Here is a 20,919-nt window from a genome sequence, read left to right on the forward strand (position 1 = left end):
TGTGTGTGTGTGTGTGTGTGTGTGTGTGTGTGTGTGTGTGTGTGTTTGCTTCTGTCATCTCAGGCTGAACACATCCCCCCGTATGATGTTGTGCCCTCCATGAGGCCGGTGGTCCTTGTGGGACCGTCTCTGAAAGGTTATGAGGTAGGACACACTGCTGCTCCCTCGGCCATCTGCCCCCCCACCCCCCCCCCATCACAACCACGTTACCATGTTAACGCATCACCTCTGTTTCCATAGCTTTTACTTTATTACAGCAACTACAGGTACCTACTATTATTACCCATTATTGCTGTTACCAACCATTATTATTACTTTCTTATGTACCATTTTTGGATGATCGCTATGCCGTTGACGAGGATGTGCGTTATGTATTCATTGTTGTACTGTGCATGGTGTGCTTCTGTCTCAGTCTGCTGAGTCAGGGACTTCAGTGTTGAGCTGCATTCTCATTTAAGCTAGAATTTGTTTGATCTCGTTCGGTTTTATTGGTATGTCCATTCTGTCGCATTATTTCCTTAAGGTGAGAAAGCCCACTTGTGGCACTCGGTGTTCCCAGTGCCCTATGAAGCATACTACATTATCCAACAAATAACCTAGCCAACAAATAACCAAAATAATCACCCAGTTCATTGATAATAAATCACCACTGGAACTGCTGGGCTGCTGATAAAGGAGGCCAAGGGAAGGTGGGGGTGGGGGTGGTGGGGGTTGGAGGCTGGAGTCAGTCGTCATGGAACCATAGTCCTCATCTCCCATTATGGTGTTGCCGTGGTAACAACCTTCTGGGTAAACCACGTCAGTTTGAAAAAGTGGAGCATGGTTTGAAATTAGCGACAGAAAAAAAATAATGTATACTGCACCAGAATAAAAGACTAGCAAGATGGTATGCTTATATTTTCATTGTGTACATGGATGCTGAGGAGAAAACGACATCTTGGCCATAAATCCATTATGGCAGCTTTAATCTGTTGTTCTCCCTGGGCGCCTTTGTGGTGAATCAGGATATAAAAGCAATTCAGCCCCATGTATTAAAACAGAACTTATTATAGATGACAAGATAGACTATCATTTATTGCTTCTCCTTGTTCCAGTAACTCAGAGTGAAGGTTCAGCTGTGAAATATCTGCCCAAACCATTAGAAAATAACAAACGAGAGTTGCACTCGTTGGTTCAAGTGATGTAAAGAATTACGCAATCACCGATAGTCAGACCTTTTGATTGCCCTTGTCAGCCACTACTTTATATTTGATCAGATAAAACTGGGAGGGCCCTGGTGATCTCGCTACGGGTGTCAGCACAATTTTATTCAAACAAGCCAATGCATGATTTTATTTGTTTTGTTATAAAAACAGAAGGCCGTTTCCTTGAGTAAAACACCCCGACATAATGGAAAGCCTACCTACCTACCTACCTACTAAACTTCTTGACACACAGTTCTCGTGCATAGCTTGCTTAAACTGCTTTCAGAAGGAAATTCAAATACATCAGCAAATCTCTATCAGAGACCAGATCATGCAATTGCCCCAATTCATCACCTATGCGTTGGACTTCATGACACTTCTCATTGAAAGCCTTAATCACGTTATTTAATGTAGCCAGGATTCATGCTGTGGAGCGCTAAGAGGAAAGAAGCCGTGCCTGCTGTAGACAAATGGCTCAGTCAAGTGTGTAATTCAGGGACCTAGCTCAGCAATACCCAGAATGGACTGTGTCAGAATGAGGAATAAGAGCGATAATTCTCTGCCCTTTTCTATGATATTTCCACTTGTTCATTTTCCTATTGTGATATCGATCTGAGAAGATGGCTGATGGTATAGGGTCCCTATACCCCAGACATCTCCTTTTTGCTTATCCTGTCTATAACTTTCTGCTCTGCTTTACCTCTCTCCCAGCTCTATTCATCTGTCATCCTAACCTTCCTTTCACTCTCTTCCTTTGCACCCGCTCCGCTGTGTTCATCTCGTTTCTCTCTGCCAATCGGCGGGTCATCCCTGTAGGTGACAGATATGATGCAGAAGGCTCTGTTCGACTTCCTGAAGCACAGGTTTGATGGGAGGTGAGCAATCCATGCAGCAACCTGTAGCAATAGGAAACACCACTGGTTTGTATCACACAGTTCACTGTATGATACTGTAATCAAATAGTCACTCGCTGAGGAATGGCATGGGAATGGCTTGAGGATATTATCTTTGTAAATATTGTAAATATCTCCGGTACAAATCCCCGTGTTACCTCCAGCTTGGTCGAGCTTCCTCACAGACACAATTGGCCATGTCTGTGGGTGGGGAGCCGGAAGTTGGTATATGTCCTGGTCGCTGCAATAGCACTTCCTCTGGTCAGGCAGGGCACCTGTTCGGGGGGGGGAATAGCGTGATCCTCCTTCCCCCTGGCGAAACTCCTCACTATCAGGTGAAAAGAAGCAGCTGGTAACTTCACAGACTACCACAGCCCTCCCCAGATCGGCAGAGGGGGTGGAACAGCGACCGGGACGGCTCGGAATAGTGGGGTAATTGGCCGGATACAATTGGGGAGAAAAAGGGGGGGGGAATCAAGAAAGAAAAAACAAATATTGTTCTTGTTCTCATGTCTGACTTGACTTTTTTTTTGCTGGTTTCAGGATATCAATAACAAGGGTAACAGCAGATATATCACTGGCCAAGAGGTCAGTGCTAAACAACCCCAGTAAGAGGACCATCATTGAGAGATCCAACACCCGCTCAAGCCTCGGTAAAGTTACAGGGACGGCATCTATCCTGAGTCTGTTATACTTCATGTTTTCTGTATTCATATCTTTTAGATGTTGAGAAATCTCAGCTGTTGCATTTTCCTATATCTCCATCTATAGAGACATGTACTGCCAATGAAAGGCTACCACTGAGAATGCCTCTGCTTTTCTCTTGTAGCGGAGGTCCAGAGTGAGATAGAGAGGATCTTTGAGCTGGCCAGGTCTCTACAGCTGGTGGTACTCGATGCCGACACTATCAACCACCCAGCACAGCTCATCAAGACCTCATTAGCACCCATTATCGTCCATGTTAAAGTTTCTTCACCTAAGGTAACATTGAAGGCTGCCTCTTAATCATCACTGATGTTTGGATGTCCATTTGTCTTCTCCAGGAATACATATTACATATACTTAGCACAAAAAGTAAGGAAATTTGTGTTTGGTAGATTATTTCTTTGTTGTAACAATGCTTCTTGGCAATAAATCTTATACTGTTGGAAAGCCTGTTTATTTCCCTTTTAAATGGTGCCACATTTGTAAGGAACATGCATTTGTGGGATCAGCAGCAGAGCTGAGTATGTGGGTTGTGCCCATGAAAAATTTGCCAAATCTTCTCTGCCAATGCCAAACAACTTATTTTGCTGCTGCTATTGACTCTTGTTTTGAGCTTGTGGTACCCCAGGTGCTGACAACCAGCTGCCTGATATAAGATGTATTGCCAAGAAGCATTGTTACAACAAAGAAATAATCTACCAAACACAAATTTCCTTACTTTTTGTGCTAAAATATATACATATATATACATATACGTATATACAGCTGAATCTTGTAATCCATGGCAGGGCTGCAACTAACGATTATTTTCATTACTGATTAAATCCACTGATTATTTTTTCAATGAAGTGATGAATCATTTAGTCTATGAAAGGTCAAAAATTCCATCACAAGCCACAAAAGCCAAATAAAAATCGTAAAGCATTCATTTGAGAACGATATGAATTAGAGAAAGGGAAGCAAAATTGTAATATTTGTGAGGATGCAACATTCAAATGTTTGGTATTTTCACTTGATAAATGACTCTAACAACTAATTGATCACCAGAAATATGATCGATTAGTTTTCTGATGATTGGCTAATCATGCAGTACTAATCCATAGAGCTGTCAATTGTAACGGTAATCAAAACGGTTATCTATAAAAGAGCCTGTATAAAATAGCATAGTGAATTTAATGAGATCACTTAATTGCAGTCCTCTTTAAGGTGTGGAACTTTGGTGGTAGTGTGTTTGCCTTGTGCTATGATTGGGAGGTTTTGTTTGCTTGCTCTCCACAGGTCCTCCAGCGGCTGATTAAATCGAGAGGGAAGTCCCAAAGCAAACACTTGAATGTACAGCTGGTGGCTGCAGACAAGTTGGCACAGTGTCCTCCAGTGAGTATATTTTCAAAGTTTTACCGTGCAACGGCTGGGTTCATACATGTTCATGTAGATTGGAAAAAGTAGATTGGGTCTTAAGAGAAATTTTTTTTTCCATTCTCTCCATCTCTGATCTTTCTCTCCTCTTATGTTCTTTCTCTCAAATCCATCTGTGGATTTGGCATCCACCTCTTCCTCCAACACACACACACACACGCACACACGCACACACACACGTGCAGGAGATGTTTGATATCATCCTGGATGAGAACCAACTGGAGGATGCATGTGAACACCTGGCGGAGTATCTGGAGGCGTACTGGCGTGCCACACACACCTCCCTCAGCACGCCGCTCAACCCTCTGCTGGGACGTAACCTGGGCTCCACTGCGCTCTCCCCATATCCGGCTGCCATACAGGTGAGCTGACAGCTCAAAACTGTGCAGACTAATTTTACGTTGAAGTCCGTTTCCATTTCCATCCTCCCAAATGTGAGCCTCATTCAGCAGTCTGTTCGCGTGTTGCATGTTTAGCCAGTTGTAAAATGCAGCCAGTCTAAAACATACAGTGACAACACATTTACAGAAAGCCTTGTGGACCAAAGGAACACAGATGTTCGGAGGAAACGTTGTGTTCCTGATTTCCACTGTAAAATTGTAGTCGAAAAAAAACTTTGGTGATGGGTGTCCGCGTAGCATGGAGGTCTAGTCCATTGCCTACCAATATGGGGATCCCAGGTTTGAATCCCCGTGTTACCTTTAGCTTGGTCGGGCAACCCTACAGACACAATTTGCCGCGTCTGCGGGTGGGAAGCCAGATGTGGGTATGTGTCCTAGTCGCTGCACTAGCGCCTCCTCTGGTCAGTCAGGGCACCTATTCAGGGGGGAGGGGGAATAGCATGATCCTCCCACGTGCCACATCTCCCTGGTGAAACTCCTCACTGCCAGGTGAAAAGAAGTGGCTGACGACTCCACATGTATCGGAGGAAGCATGTGGTAGTCTGCAGCCCTCCCTGGATCGGCAGAGGGGGTGGAGCAGCAACTGGGACAGCTCGGAAGAGTGGGGTAATTGGTCGGATACAACTGGGGAGAAAAAGGTAGAAAAATCCCCTCCCCCCCAAAAAAACAAGCCTTTGGTGATAGATATGAAATATTTCCACATGATTAATTAATACTACATAATGATGGCTACACTCAGACTTGCTATGAGACTGTTTCAGTAAAATGGAGACACAGCCATGTGGTGTATATTTTCCTTTTTTTTCATGTCCATTCATTACAGTAATTACTTGTGATCAGGATCATAATTAGGCAGACAAACAGCACATACCTCTTCCGTGGGCCAGTTGTGTGAAGCCTTGACAGATTCCCACAACAACCTGAACGAAATACTGAAGCGCATGTTTCATATGCTCTTTACTAATCCTCAAGTCAACTTTCACGATCTTCCAACAACATCGCCAGTTCATCACACTTCTTCTTCATGTTTTAACTAAATGCTTTGGCAAAATCAACAAACGTTAATCATATATAATTGTCAAATGAATCCTAATTTTGAAACTTCACAGTGATTGTGCAAATGATTTCCCTTTTTTGTATCTTGCGAGCAACATATTTGCACATTTGCACAACGTGGAATGCAACACTTAGCAACAAGTATACATTTCTAACTGCCACGGCAAACATTCAGCAAAGTCAAACATTGCACAGAATTGATATCCCTTCTTTTAAACAGGCCCAAAGAAACAGAAACAGCAACCACACGACAGATGACCACTCCCCTGTCGAACGTCGCAGCCTGATGCCAGCTGATGAGAACTACCACAATGAGCGTATGCGGAAGAACCGCAACCGCTTGTCTTCGGGCTCGCAGCACAGCCGGGACCACTACCCTCTCATGGAGGAGGACTACCAAGATCCCTACCAGGATTCTTACAAGCCTCACCGTAGCCGAGGCTCCCCGGGAGGCCACAGCCAGGACTCGAGGCACAGGGTTTAAAGCTGCGCTCCACTGAAACCATACAGTGAAGGCCTCTCTTTTCTCTAACCGACTACGACGGAGTTAAGAGTCAAAGCAGCTTTGCTAAATAACGATGATTCTACTACAATCATTAGGCTCCAGTTTGTTTGGACAATGTCAACATTTGCTCTGACGTGTGGTACCTTGCTTTCCCTTTTGCACTGGCTCCTGCCAATGTTATGTGGCATTTGAACTCAAAACAATTCAGAATGTGATTCCAGCTCTTGCTGTTATATCGACAAAGGGGGGCAGGGGTTTACATCTGAAAATAGTTCAAAAGCTGGCCAAATTAGTTTAAAAGGGAAGACTTGATCCGGACATCTCAAGCCAGATGTGGCTTGTGACCGAAGCCATGTACACTGGCATATGAAAGTGTGTAACTTAGTCCCCTGTGGACTTTTTCCTGCCATCTCAGCTATTACTGTAGCATGCAGGAGGAACTGTCTTGATAGTTGGATAACAGTTCTGTACCTGCCTCAAGTCCATGCTGGAAAGTACCAAACATCCAGTGGCAATCATTAGCAGAGAACCTGTTTGCACGTTTCCAGGATCTGGTAGAGGCAAAGTGCAATGCATCTTCGATGTTAATGCTGATAATGCTCTTTAAGTTTGTTTGCTATTGTCTTGGACGTGAGTGTATTAAATCCTGTAGAAATCTTTTCATATAACGGAGGGAGTTAAACCAATTGTTTTTGCGTTGACATGGTCTTGCAGGTGGTTCCTTTTGGGTTCGCCTCGCTACCTGGACCTCTTCTTTCACAGAAACCATACTTAGTGCGATTTCTTTTTTGTTGCCATGAATCACATCAGGACAAAAAAAAAGTACTGCAGCAAAGTGAATGGACTGTATCGTTGCCATCATCAGGAACGGGTTTGACCAGTAGAAATAACTTTGACCATGAAATTAGCTGACAGATGTAGCATATATGCTGTCGACTGGAAGAGTTACTTGAATTGTGAAGGGTGGGTGGTCCTAGATTGATGAAACTGAGAAGAACAAATTATATTTCCAGACATTGACGGTTCTGAGCATTTTTTGGAGGGTCTTTGTAGATTAGTGTTTACTTAGTTTTCACAAAGAGAGTTGTTAGTCCGAGGAATGGCCAATTTCAGCACAGAAATCACTTGAATTGTCATGCCAGCATGTTTTATTCATATGCCATATTATATAGTGTTGATATCTGTTATGTGTTTGGCAGAAGGTGAGTTGGAGGTATATTGTAGTATTTTAGTGAGTGACTTGCATTTAAGAGATCTAAAATACAGTCAGCATATGAGAAATGTATGTATTTATTTCAAATTTCACTACCAGTACATCAAACAACATTCCATTCATCGCTCCTTTCAAGCCATAAATACGTCTTCCAATGGCTGCTCAAAACGGTAATATTTCCCCATCTTAATTCATTTTGCAATACTTTAGCCTTCATCTAGATGTTTGATATTCATTCCGCAGCTATTGAACGTTTTGCCTTCCATGTCTTTGATTATAGCATTTTTCATTTTTCTGCTAAACTTCAACAGAGGCTTGTAGTGAATTGCAAGCTGTCTGAACACACCTGGGCCAGTTTGTGCACACAGCATTATGCCACAATGTCTTTGACATGCTGCATTAGGGGCAATCTAGCAGTTACCTGTATTTTGGATCAGGTGGATTTACATGTAGATTGTCCTAAATGATGAATCATTATCTTTAAATGACATATCTTATATCTTGTGATTTTTTTTTTGAGAAATTCATGTTCAGTTGTTTTTGTATGTTTATAGAGCTCATATATAATATAAGCTCTCCGTGCTTCAGTGATTCTAGAGCGAACACACATGGAAACGTACAGTAGCTATTTATGTTGTTTTAAGAAAACTGGAGAGCAAGCGATGATTCCAAAATATTTGAATACTGCCTGTGGGAGAATGATGCACTGATTAGAAGTAAGTTTATGTGCTGTCATTTTACAACTGCAATGGAATAAACTGCCCTTTTTCTGTTGTATGGATAGTTTATTTTATTTGCTGAGCCATCAGCTCACTCTGTTAGATTGGTGATAACTAAACATATCATCTCTCTCTCTCGCTCGCTCTCTCTCTCTCTTTCTCACATGCACGCACACACACACACACACACACACACACACACACACACACACACACACACACACACACACATACACACACACACACATTCTCTCACTTGGTGCGTGTTTGTGGGTAAGTGTGTTTGTGTTTGTGTATCTGCAGACCAATGTTTCCAGAGGACATAATAGACTTACACAAGATTTATATAACATTCCATTTGTTTCAAACTTAAAGCAATACATCTACAGGTATTTTGCCCATCAAAATGCTAGTGATCAATAAACTGGCTGTTTAATTTTAGAGCCATGGGTACTGACAATATAAACTTTTTTTGTCTTTTAACTTTCAAATACAGGTTGTTACAAGAGTTACATGATAGATTACCTTTTCCTACAATGACTGGTGCATTATAAATACTATTTTGTATTCAGTAAGCCTAGTTACAACAATGTTTATAATCTAAAAATTACCCCTCCATTATGATCACCCTCTCATATGAAACTGTCCAACAATTGTCTTCAGCTTCCAAAAATATTTTAGTTAGTATTCCACTGTAAGTTGACACAATTATACTGAGCAAATGCAATAGACCCAAACGATCACAGTGTAGTAACATAAATGTATGTAGTCATGTATGGTGAACCTACTTATAGTTTACTAAGCAAATGGTTGGAGAGACGTGGTTATCAAAGCTTTCCCAGAGTGCTAAAGCAGAATGAAGGAACCGACTTTTCCCCCTGTAAGCAATGAGCAAAATAATGAGAAGTCCCTTAGCAGTAAGAAAAAGGGAAAGAATATGTTTAGTATCATTCATAGACCTGGGGGCCTGGAATGGGATTAAAGACATAAACGCAATTTTAGCCGGAACTGTTTCTTATAACAGTACCTTTTTGTTAACAGTAAGCTGTTTCAATCAGCTGGAGACAGCTATTCATTTGTTATGCGTTTGTCTCTTGTACGAACTTGTTAAATCTCATCATCTGAGTTAGTTCTTGACACCGCCCAGCTTGTAACACGCATGCGCGGATTTGGCAGCTAACTAGCGCAGCGCACAGTTGCCAGCTGACATTACCCAGCTAACGTCTGCTAGCCACCCAGCCGCGGTATCGATGCAGCTGTCGTTAACGCGTTGTTAAACGTTGTGCTTTGTCTCAATTAAGGCTGTGTAAATCATAATTCGTAAAAGAATGGCAGCTTTACCTGGCAGCTCTGAAAGCTCTTTATTCGGTTCCGTAGCGATAAGGTTAGGTTAGTTGGATAGCTCGCTGATGGCTACAATTATTCCTTGCAAGCTGGCATCGTGAATCTCACCACTAGTCATGGGAATACTGTTTACTAAATTATGGAGGCTTTTTAACCATCAAGGTAAGAATGTACCGAAGGAAGTGTTAGATAATAAGCTCTGCTAGCTGGCCAGGACAGGCCCGTTGTGTACGAGAGAGGCCAGCTGTGTCTGTTCCGCTAACGTTAGCATAGCATTTTGGAGATGGCTAGCTGGCCAGGCACTCTGCCAGGGTCGGTGTGTATCTTAACTTTTTTTTTTTAATAATCTATTTATTATTATCGAGAATAACATTTATCTCAGTACATAATATGGGCATAACTTTCGGGTGAAATGACTGGGATGACAAATTGGGAATATCTGCTGTTTTAAACAAAACAAAATCTGGAAGCCTTGGTAGAAGTAATGATAGTTAAAAAGCCACTAAATAAAACGGAAAGAAGACAGCGTGGGGGATAATAATGTGTTTGGCAGCCACCGTAAAATGTACGAGGGTAGACATGGATTTGGCATACAGACCAGTATATTGGTAGGCGCACATGGTATTTCACTAAGCTTGTAGTTTATTGCCTCTGCCAATGACTTTTATATTTCGAAAGTCGCCCCAGATGGGTCATACTTTTCTTTACACGCAAAGATAATCTGTCACACAAACATTGTAGCAATTCTCCTGTGGTGATTGTATCACATTTATATAGTAACAATACACATTGTTTCTAGCTACCTTTGTGTCAGGTGAACAAATGACTGACTCATTGACTTGTATTATTGAGCCTCCCATTTGGCTACAGTAACTAACTCTAGCTGTGTTGTTTGAGCCATTCACTCTGTTCTACTTTGAAGACTCCGTGAAACGTAATCAATATCTTGCAGCTGATTTTCAACTGGTAAACAGATATGCCAGTGTGGAGCCATTGTAATAGGAATCCTGAGAAGGCAAAGTTTGCAAGTTCATCCGCTCACACTACCTCAGCCTGTCTGCTTAGTTTTGTGTGTGATTCTTAGATAAGACTGCATCGCATATACAAGCATATAAGAAACAGCCACATAAGCAGAACACTTAGGGACAATACAAAGGGTAAGATGAATGCTTTCCGTTTGAATCATACTGTTTCGCCAGTCGACTCACCTTGACTAACATGAGGATAGAATTACTCTGTCAGTAACATTTCATTTAGCACGTTTTCTCAAAAACTTGGAAAACAAATTCTCAGCACTATTTAAGAAGCTCTCTTAAAAGATATCCAACATTATTGTTTGAGATGTCTGATAAACAGGACTTAAAAGCTCTCTCAGACATAACATTATTAGGAGGCTAGTCATTCAGTCATCCAACAACATATATTTATTTGAGCCTCTACTGCATTCTGTTCAATTCTACTTCCTTGCGTTCTGTTCCTGGTATCTGTAAGGCTTTTCTTTGAATCCCTAATTCTCCCTCTAGCTATTCAACATGTCACTGGAAGTCTTGTTTGACTGCAAACATTTCTTCTGCATCTGGTATATGAATATTGGAGCAGCCATAGTAGAGGACAAGGGCTGTCCCCTGTTGGGCTAAGCCAAGTGGAATGGTAGCGATACACTCTCACTGGGGAGAACATGCACTGTAGTGAGACATTAGAAACTTGGTGGGGCATATGTTAATGACATTTCCTTAAATTGTTGTCAGCCTGTACAATGAATAGTTTTGTACTCCTAGATCAAACATTATAGGCTGAAAGGACAGCCAACACAGGGAGTAAAGTTCTGTATGTAACCTTCTTATTGTGTTTGGGTCCAATTTGACCCGTTTTCAAGTTTAGATGTGTGAAATGTTTAGTTTTTTTATGACCAAAACAAGGTTTCATTACATCCTCAACAATGGCCTGCTGAAAAATAAAACACTTTTTGATCATTTTTCTTTTTTTTTCCATGGATTGTTTATGGAGAGAAACACAAAATAAATGTTGCCAAGCCATTATGAATAACAAAAATTACACCAAAATAATAGTTATAAAATCCTATAATAGCATAATAATATTAAAATTATGTTTCCTGCCAAGAAAGCGTGTTGACTTGAATTCAGTTGTAGAATGGCATGCAGCAAATATGAGCCCACGCACCCCCCCCCAATCTTTTTCACACATGCATGCATGTACGTACGTACACACATCTCTTGTCACCCAGCTGTATAGCAGTGTATAAGCTTGGGCTTTCTTTCTCACATCTTACCAACACACACGCACACACATGTGCACCTTACCGGAGATGACACTTCTTGTTGTGTGGTTGACCAAAATAAAGTGTTGTTTTTAGAAATTAAATGGACTTTTCTCCCTTTTTCATAGGAAAGTATATGCGGCCAGTTTTGACCCATAACAAGGGGCGTCCATGTAGCATAGCGGTCTATTCCGTTGTCTACTAACATGGGGATCGCCGGTTCGAATCCCCATGTTACCTCCGGCTTGGCCGGGCATCTCTACAGACACAATTGGCTGTGTCTGTGGGTAGGAAGCCGGATGTGGGTATGTGTCCTGGTCGCTGCACTAGCGCCTCCTCTGGTCGGTCAGGGCGCCTGTTCGGGGGGAGGGGGGAATAGCGTGATTCTCCCACGCGCTACGTTCCCCTGGCAAAACTCCTCACTGTCAGGTGAAAAGAAGCAGCTGGTGACTCCACATGTATCAGAGGAGGCATGTGGTAGTCTGCAGCCCTCCCCGGATTGGTAGAGTGGGTGGAGCAGCAACCGGGATGGCTCAGAAGAATGAGGTAATTGGGGAGACAATTGGGGAGAAAAGCAGGAGGAGGACGGGGATCTCTAAAAAAAAAATTTTTTTTTTACCCATAACACAGCAGATGTAACAATTGCTTATTTTAATGTATGAGAAAATACAAGTTATTTTGGGAATCATTTTGTTAATCATTAGCCTCTTATGGTTTTATAGTATATTTGCCTGTTCTGTTCATCGTAAGCAATGAAATAGATAAATTATGCCCATCTTAAACTAAAACAATGTGTGCAATGTAAGTTAAAGGAGGTTTAAGGTACATGAAATATCAAAGCATATATATTTATATTTATATATATCCATCCATCCATTATCTGTGCCGCTTATCCTGCTCTCAGGGTCACGGGGATGCTGGAGCCTATTCCAGCAGTCATTGGGCGGCAGGCGGGGAGACACCCTGGACAGGCCGCCAGGCCATATTATATATATATATATATATATATATATATATATATATGGTTATGGATAAATAATAAGATAGCAGATGAAATATTTTACTGGATAATAATTAGTATTTTTCAGTGCTTGCTAATGAATTCAAATGTGAACATGTAGGATGTCAACCCTTTTTGCATCGTTTGTAATATGGCAAAGCTATGCGATAACCAAGGTTTGCTCTTGGAGTTGTGGTTGCAGCTGTTTCACTTGTTCGCCTTTTTGTACAGTTCAAGTTCTTTATCTCAGTCATGGATGTAACTGTTATTTTCATAAGAATGAAGAGAAAAGCGGTTATGGATGGGTTTATAGACTTGTTTTGTGTTTTTTACATCCTTATTGTCGGGCATCATTATAGAATATAAAAACTTGACTGATTGTTTCACTGCTGAGAAAATGACCACTTCATTGAATTTTCTTGTCGGTATTCAAAGTAGTCCAATGGGGCAATTATTTAAGCCTTCAAAAACCATGATATATATCTGCTTTTCAAACACTAGTGAATGATAGGTAACTACTTGAAGAATTCAAGTCTTCCAGTTTTTGACCCAGCATGTGTTATGAATGGAAACTAGGCATAAAGCATAGGCCACTATATTATAAATTGAAGTTAAATGTACCTGAGCTAGTTTTGTTTTTGTTTTGTTTTTTGGACTTTGCACATGCTTTAAGTCACACCATTACATAACTAATGAAAACGAAACACGAAAATGTTAGGGATAGTCATCTAATTTCAATATTTTTTTCTTTTTTCTTTGCTTTTTTTTGGCAGATGTTGGATTTAGGGGTAGAGGTGAAAATGCTGACATAAAACTGCATTTTCTTTTGTTATTTAACTTGTGTGCTAAAGTTCATGAAGCACTAGAGAGGGTGTTTGTAGGCTCAAGGACGTTCTAGGACAATGCCTGCTTCACTACAGTAATAACCACAGATATTTTTGGGTGAAACGGACGTTTAAGCTGGTGATGGTAGGAGAGAGAGAGCGTATCCACTTTACTTTGTATGCCTGCATGTGTTTATGTGATTCAAGGCTCGTGTATAGACTAAACATGAAGATAAATCTGACTGGCGTTTGCAGACGTGTACAGGCAGATTCTGCACTAAATTGTGTTCTCTCTTGACTCTTTAGAAGTAGGAACCGGTCGTCAGGACGGAACAGTTCAGCTTTTTTTTAAGTCTACCGTTGTTGTATACTCAGAACTCATGTAGTACATAGGTTGGTTTCATTTTAAGTCATCCATCCTCTTCTACATACTTGGACACACACTGCATGTTCTCCCCGTGTCTGCTTGGGTTTTCTCCAGGTGCCCTGGTTTCCTCATAACAGTCCAAAGACATGCAGGTCAGGTGAATTGGCCGTACTAAATTGTCCCTAGGTGTGTGTGTGCGTCAGCCCTGTGCTGGCCTGGCGGCCTGTCCAGGGTGTCTCCCCGCCTGCCGCCCAATGACTGTTGGGATAGGCTCCAGTATCCCCACAACCCTGAGCAAGGATAAGCTGTTTGGATAATGAATGAATTAGTAATTGTATTAAGGTCAGGATGGCAAGCTGGAGATTCGTGTCCAGTATGAAAAAAAGGAATGGATGACTGTGAAAACGAAACCCGCCTCTGTGCTACATGAGCGGTGAGTAAAAAGTAGGGATAGATTTCAAAAGATCCAAACTATTTCTTTAAACTTTTTTTTAAATAAACATATTTTATTGGCATTTTAGAAAAACAAACATTTTAGGAAAACATAAAACAGTGCATCAACATAAAATGTTCCATTATTGAGCCCGGCCAACCCCCACTTCCTCTACCCCCACCCCCCCACTTAGTCTTTTGAGCTCCTTAACTTAGGTCAAGGAAATATGACAATGATAACAAAATATGTTACTGTTAAGAATAATAACAATAACAATAACAATAAATGAGGTACACTACCGTTCAAAAGTTTGGGATCACCCAAACAATTTCGTGTTTTCCATGAAAAGTCACACTTATTCACCACCATATGTTGTGAAATGAATAGAAAATAGAGTCAAGACATTGACAAGGTTAGAAATAATGATTTGTATTTGAAATAAGATTTTTTTTACATCAAACTTTGCTTTCGTCAAAGAATCCTCCATTTGCAGCAATTACAGCATTGCAGACCTTTGGCATTCTAGCTGTTAATTTGTTGAGGTAATCTGGAGAAATTGCACCCCACGCTTCCAGAAGCAGCTCCCACAAGTTGGATTGGTTGGATGGGCACTTCTTTGAGCAGATTGAGTTTCTGGAGCATCACATTTGTGGGGTCAATTAAACGCTCAAAATGGCCAGAAAAAGAGAACTTTCATCTGAAACTCGACAGTCTATTCTTGTTCTTAGAAATGAAGGCTATTCCATGCGAGAAATTGCTAAGAAATTGAAGATTTCCTACACCGGTGTGTACTACTCCCTTCAGAGGACAGCACAAACAGGCTCTAACAGGTACTATTTAATGAAGATGCCAGTTGGGGACCTGTGAGGCGTCTGTTTCTCAAACTAGAGACTCTAATGTACTTATCTTCTTGCTCAGTTGTGCAACGCGGCCTCCCACTTCTTTTTCTACTCTGGTTAGAGCCTGTTTGTGCTGTCCTCTGAAGGGAGTAGTACACACCGGTGTAGGAAATCTTCAATTTCTTAGCAATTTCTCGCATGGAATAGCCTTCATTTCTAAGAACAAGAATAGACTGTCGAGTTTCAGATGAAAGTTCTCTTTTTCTGGCCATTTTGAGCGTTTAATTGACCCCACAAATGTGATGCTCCAGAAACTCAATCTGCTCAAAGAAGTGCCCATCCAACCAATCCAACTTGTGGGAGCTGCTTCTGGAAGCGTGGGGTGCAATTTCTCCAGATTACCTCAACAAATTAACAGCTAGAATGCCAAAGGTCTGCAATGCTGTAATTGCTGCAAATGGAGGATTCTTTGACGAAAGCAAAGTTTGATGTAAAAAAAATCTTATTTCAAATACAAATCATTATTTCTAACCTTGTCAATGTCTTGACTCTATTTTCTATTCATTTCACAACATATGGTGGTGAATAAGTGTGACTTTTCATGGAAAACACAAAATTGTTTGGGTGATCCCAAACTTTTGAACGGTAGTGTACATTAGTGTAAAACAAAGAGAACAAGGAAAAAAAAAAATATATATACATACATAAACAGACACACACATACAAGCATATACATACACACACATATATATATATGTGTGTGTGTGTGTGTATATATATATATATATATATACACACACACACTCACACATATACCAGTAAATGAGAGCAAAGTGTACTGCATATATGTATGGGCCATTACAGTGCGTAATAAGTTGTTGGGAGATTTAAAGAGTTTCAGTGTGCTAGCAAACTGCAGGATTCAGCTGTTAGGTTGTGTTAATCATGTCATCTGAGTAGTCATTGTGGGGAAAGGGAGGTCAGACTTTTCACATAAGCGATCAGAGGCTGCCAATGACTGAAACTTTTTTTAGCCGTGTTCTTTAAAGACCTTTACTAACTTTTGAACTTTTGGTCCATATGAATGGCACTAGGCCTGCAACCAATTTTGTTTTTTCATCTGATATCTTGTGTTGGTCTTCGCTGCGTGCGTGTAGTTAGTTACACGGCCTAATTAGTCAAAAGCATGTAATGTTGTTGATGTAACTTTACAAAGGTTGCCTGCACAGTTTCCTGTTGTGCTGTAACAATTTGTCTTTTGGCCTTTAGTGTGTGTGTGTGTGTGTGTGTGCATGCACCTGTGTGTATGCATTAACGTGTTTCCTCATATTGCCACATTTAAACGGCAAGATAGCAAATCAGCTTCATTATCACTTTTGTTTTTATGTTTTCACAGGTATCCATAGGTTGCACAATTGATGCAACGTTTTCTATAACCAAAAAATCTAATATTTTAACCTGTAGATAAACTTTTTTTTTGGATTAAAAAGTGACCTTTTTTTTCCCCTCATCCCAACCCAAAGACTGGTAGAACCGTAACCACCATTTGGGCATCACTGTACAGGCCACTGATGTCTCTCTGGTTTAGACGGTTTTGTTTTAGGTCTGGTTTTGATGCCATTATCATGCTCAGTAGTGCGAATGAGCGAGAAGAGTGTGTGTGCATGTGTGTGTGTGTGTCTTGCTAGCCTGAGACTAACACTAACTTCTGTCACTGTGCACAGCTTCCATTGCCACAATGTCTCAGCAAAACTAGATGTGTAAAAACGGCTAATTTTCTCACAGAGAAATAGTGTTAAGCACAGAGAAGGGCCATTGTTTCAGGCACTCAAGCCGTGTTTCGTATCTAAAGACCTTTTCAACAAAGACATCTAACAGAGATAGTGTGCAAGTTGTGAAGTCGGGTAGCCTCCATTTGTCCACCCTGACATCGATGTCGCAGTTTTGTTTTTTGATTTCAATCTGTTTCTTTGCCTTACAGAACACAAGGTTATTATTGTGGGCCTGGACAATGCTGGCAAGACAACAATTCTTTACCAGTTGTAAGTATCGATATTGACTACTTTCAAGATATTATATGGTTGTGGTGAAATGTCATGATTAGAAATGGACATAGGATTGGTTTCATTCAGAACCCTAAAAGTGTATTGCCTCTCTTAACGGTGTAGTTCTATGAATGAGGTGGTGCACACCTCTCCTACAATTGGAAGCAACGTGGAGGAGATCGTGGTCAATAACACTCACTTCTTGATGTGGGACATTGGGGGTCAGGAGTCCCTGAGGTCATCCTGGAACACATATTACACCAACACAGAGGTAAGAACTGCTGTAGTAGGCCCACCGCTGTGGCTGTCTATAGTTTATCTGACTTCTTTGTCAGTTTTAAAGTAAATGTTACCTATTGATGTAAAAAGCTACTCTACCGGAAACTCTTTTCAGCCATATAAAGACATATTGTTAACAAATACTCCATGAACCATGGCTGTTTCCCAGCATCAAAATCAGCTGAACTGATGGATTTATTGTCTGTTTTGACCAGTTTGTGATTGTGGTGGTGGACAGCACAGACAGAGAGAGGATCTCAGTGACCAAAGAAGAACTTTACAGGATGCTTGCACATGAAGTGAGTCATCATGAAAATGTAATTTCTTAAATGTTTTGGCTGTTTCTTGTAAATACTTTTGTTGTAGGCACATTTATGTTGACACATTTATTCTTCTCATATTGGTATCTGTAATGCTGTAGATGCATTCATATGTAATTTATTGTTTTGTGATTGATGCTTTGACATATCTCGGGTATCTAACGTCTTCATAATCTGCCCCCTTTTCAATTATCTTATTGCCACTCCAGGACCTGAAAAGGGCAGGACTATTGATCTTTGCGAACAAGCAGGATGTGAAAGGTTGCATGTCTGTGGCTGAAATCTCCCAGAGCCTCCAGCTTACTTCTGTCAAAGACCACCAGTGGCATATCCAGGCCTGCTGCGCCCTCACTGGGGAGGGGTGGGATCTCCATTCACAACTTTCTCTAGCTTCTCTCTAGCTACACATCAGTTTGAAAAAGCTTAAACAAATATAGTATCAACTGGTTCATAATGTGCTCTCATATACTGCAAAAATCTAACCTCAATGTCTTTCCTTCTGTCCCTACCTTTCTGCCTCTCTTTTCATTCGCATCCCAATCCTTCTGCGACCTTCCATCTTCTTCTGTACCTTCAGGCTGTGCCAGGGTCTTGAGTGGATGATGTCACGGCTGCGTGTGAGATGATGACCTGTGGCCTTGGATAAGTAGCCTGCCCTTGATCGCTACTTCCCTGTCCTCCGGGCATGAGGACTGGGGTGAGGTCGTTTGGATGGCGTTCTTCTCCTGCTCGGGAAGCTAACGTGGCCAGACTGCTGCCTGGACGTTATTTTCTTTTATCTTAATTTATTTTACTGAACTCAGAACGAAGATAAATTACCTTTTCAGAAGAACATTGGACAAAAAAAAAAGAGAGAGACTGAAGTCCATTTAAATATCTGCACGGATTTCCTTACAGTGAAACAGGAGTCAGCAAACTGGCTGATCAGTGACTGTACATGGACTTTGTCTTTAGCTGTGTGAGTCTAGCCCAGTGTGGCCTTGCAGTATTGACGGACTGGCTGTGGTGGATTTTTTTTTCTTTTTTTGCCCCCTTGTATGTACAGTCCAGTATTTGCATTAACCATGTGCCTGCGTCAATCCTCAAGTGACAATGGCTGATGATGACCAAGACATGCGTTGGTGAGGATGAAGTGAAACTATGTCCTTATCCTCTCAGACCATATGAAAAACAATAAAGTGTTTTTATCTGTTTCAGTTGAAATGTTGAGTATCATTAATGAATGTCTTTCAGGTGTCATCCATTGGATTATTCTCTTCTACACTGTTCTGTTTTCCTTGGAATTCCCAGGAATTGTGGTTTTTAGAGTTCTAATTCAAAGCTCCAGTTATATTTCGAATACGGAAGTTATTCCTTTACACTCCTTTAGGGGGCAGAACAAGTATTTTAAGAGCCCATAGTCTTAAATGCTTCTCAGAGCACAGTGAGCAGCAAGGAGCCAGAGAGTGAAGGAAGGGAGGGAGGAAAGAGCTTTGGAGGGAGGACATAAGAGACTAGGCCCTAAATGTGCTGCAGACGGTGAGTTGAGAGCAAGACAGGCAACCCAGCGAGAGGATAGTAAACTCTGAGGGAGTTCTTATCGATATGCCACTAAGCAAAAAATCTGTCAGGCCACGCAACTCAGTGATTCTTACTGTCATTAAAAGGATAGTGAGAGAATTACTAGCCCGGTGTGTTATTCCCCCTTTATGTGAATACAATTTCATTAATGTAGCTAGAAAGATCAGCATTATGGAGCAAACATTCTTACTGACCATAAGGCTGCACCTTTTCTTTCTCCAACTTTTTCTTTCAACTCACTTCTTCTAGATTGATTACTCTTAGTTTTACTCAGAGGACTCCAAACTCTTAGTACACCTATTGAAAATGGCGAACAGTAAGGGCTTTCACCTGTTAAGATTAACATCAGATTAAAACTTTGCCTGTACTTAAAATAAGTACAAATGAAATTTCTAGTTTTTTTTTCTTTTTTACTGTTATTTAGCCATCCTAATACCCCCACTTTGACCTGCGTTTCACTTGCAGTCAGACATGTTTTACACGTACACACTTTCATTTATCACTTTTTAAACAAACCATTGGTTTAGTATGCAGAAATGACCAATTGCAACAGTACTGCCAGGTATTTGAAAGGATTTCTCGCTTATACAAAAGGTGATTTTTTTTAAACATTGCCCATTATTTAAACTCTGCTTGTTGACAGAAAGTAAGAGTCATACAGTATCCAGACCTGCTTAATCCAATTCAGGGTTGCAAGGGGTTGGCATCTATCCAAGCAGGCTTTGGACAGCAGGAAGGGTCACCAGTCCATCAAGGAACCCACATTTATGGTCAATTACACACCATTCACACCGAGGGGCAATTTCGGGACTCTAATTTATTCGACATGTAAGACTGAACAGTGTGTGTGTGTGTGGAGGGGGGGGGGACCCCAAACCCCACAAACATGGGAGAACATGTAAAAGCCACACTCGAGCTGTGAATCGACAATGCTAACTTTGCCACCCTGATTTCCACGATATAGTTTGAGAAAACGGTTTTGAAAAAGTTTTCTATTTGCCACCTAACCTTGGTATGAGGATCTATGACTGGCAACATTGCACACCAGTGAAATGGCTGAGGTGCCGGCTTTCTTCAGAATACTCCTCACCCAGCTCTTTCTCCTGTTTCCACACCTGTGGAAGAAGCACGGATCACACACTGAAGATATTGATTTAATAACTGCTGTAGACTCTATAGAAATAAACCCAGTTATTTTTTCAGAATTGCCTACTGAAGATATTTAAACATGATACAACCACAGTAATAAAGCAAGGGTGTATGATATACGATATCTAACAAGGAGGGGGGGGACAAACTTGCAGAGACACACCATGAATGACTAATCACCTATTTATTCGTCTGTCTCAGTGGCGGTGAGGTCAATTGTTTTCAGGACTGCCACTGGGCTTTGATCAGTGACAGAACTCTTAGCAGGGTTTATGTTGGGGCTGTCTTTTTCTGCAGCTGTTGCGTTCTGATCTGTCTGTCGGTCTGTCAGTTTTTGCAGTGACCAAGCATCGTTTCGCTGCCCACACCTGGTATCCTTGGCATTGAGG

The 20,919-nt window shown here is 41.2% G+C and overlaps 2 protein-coding genes across 2 annotated transcripts in view; both read left to right on the forward strand.

Annotated features, from left to right (window-relative positions):
- cacnb4a (calcium channel, voltage-dependent, beta 4a subunit) overlaps window positions 1–6,159 on the forward strand; it is a 64,529-nt gene extending 58,370 nt beyond the window's left edge. Inside the window, exons 8-14 of the mRNA XM_056290097.1 lie at window positions 64–144; window positions 2,001–2,059; window positions 2,621–2,730; window positions 2,907–3,058; window positions 4,061–4,156; window positions 4,384–4,560; window positions 5,876–6,159. Of these exons, the coding sequence (XP_056146072.1) occupies window positions 64–144; window positions 2,001–2,059; window positions 2,621–2,730; window positions 2,907–3,058; window positions 4,061–4,156; window positions 4,384–4,560; window positions 5,876–6,139 (939 nt within the window). The 3' untranslated portion in view covers window positions 6,140–6,159. The remainder of the gene's footprint in view (window positions 1–63; window positions 145–2,000; window positions 2,060–2,620; window positions 2,731–2,906; window positions 3,059–4,060; window positions 4,157–4,383; window positions 4,561–5,875) is intronic.
- Window positions 6,160–9,300: 3,141 nt separating this feature from the next.
- Window positions 9,301–19,012, forward strand: arl5a (ADP-ribosylation factor-like 5A). The gene is made up of 6 exons (XM_056289446.1): window positions 9,301–9,598; window positions 17,159–17,219; window positions 17,346–17,493; window positions 17,717–17,800; window positions 18,031–18,182; window positions 18,399–19,012. The coding sequence occupies exons 1-6, from the start codon at window positions 9,553–9,555 to the stop codon at window positions 18,445–18,447; spliced, it is 540 nt and encodes a 179-aa protein (XP_056145421.1). The 5' UTR covers window positions 9,301–9,552; the 3' UTR covers window positions 18,448–19,012.
- The last annotated feature ends 1,907 nt before the right edge of the window (window positions 19,013–20,919 follow it).

Source organism: Lampris incognitus, chromosome 11 (assembly GCF_029633865.1).
Source record: "Lampris incognitus isolate fLamInc1 chromosome 11, fLamInc1.hap2, whole genome shotgun sequence".
Classification (NCBI taxonomy): Eukaryota; Metazoa; Chordata; class Actinopteri; order Lampriformes; family Lampridae; genus Lampris; species Lampris incognitus.

Coding starts and splice junctions, on each gene's coding strand:
- arl5a (XM_056289446.1), top strand. CDS start 9,553: ATGGGAATACTGTTTACTAAATTATGGAGGCTTTTTAACCATCAAG. Junction 17,220..17,345: donor ACAACAATTCTTTACCAGTT/GTAAGTATCGAT, acceptor TTAACGGTGTAG/TTCTATGAATGAGGTGGTGC. Junction 17,494..17,716: donor CATATTACACCAACACAGAG/GTAAGAACTGCT, acceptor TGTTTTGACCAG/TTTGTGATTGTGGTGGTGGA.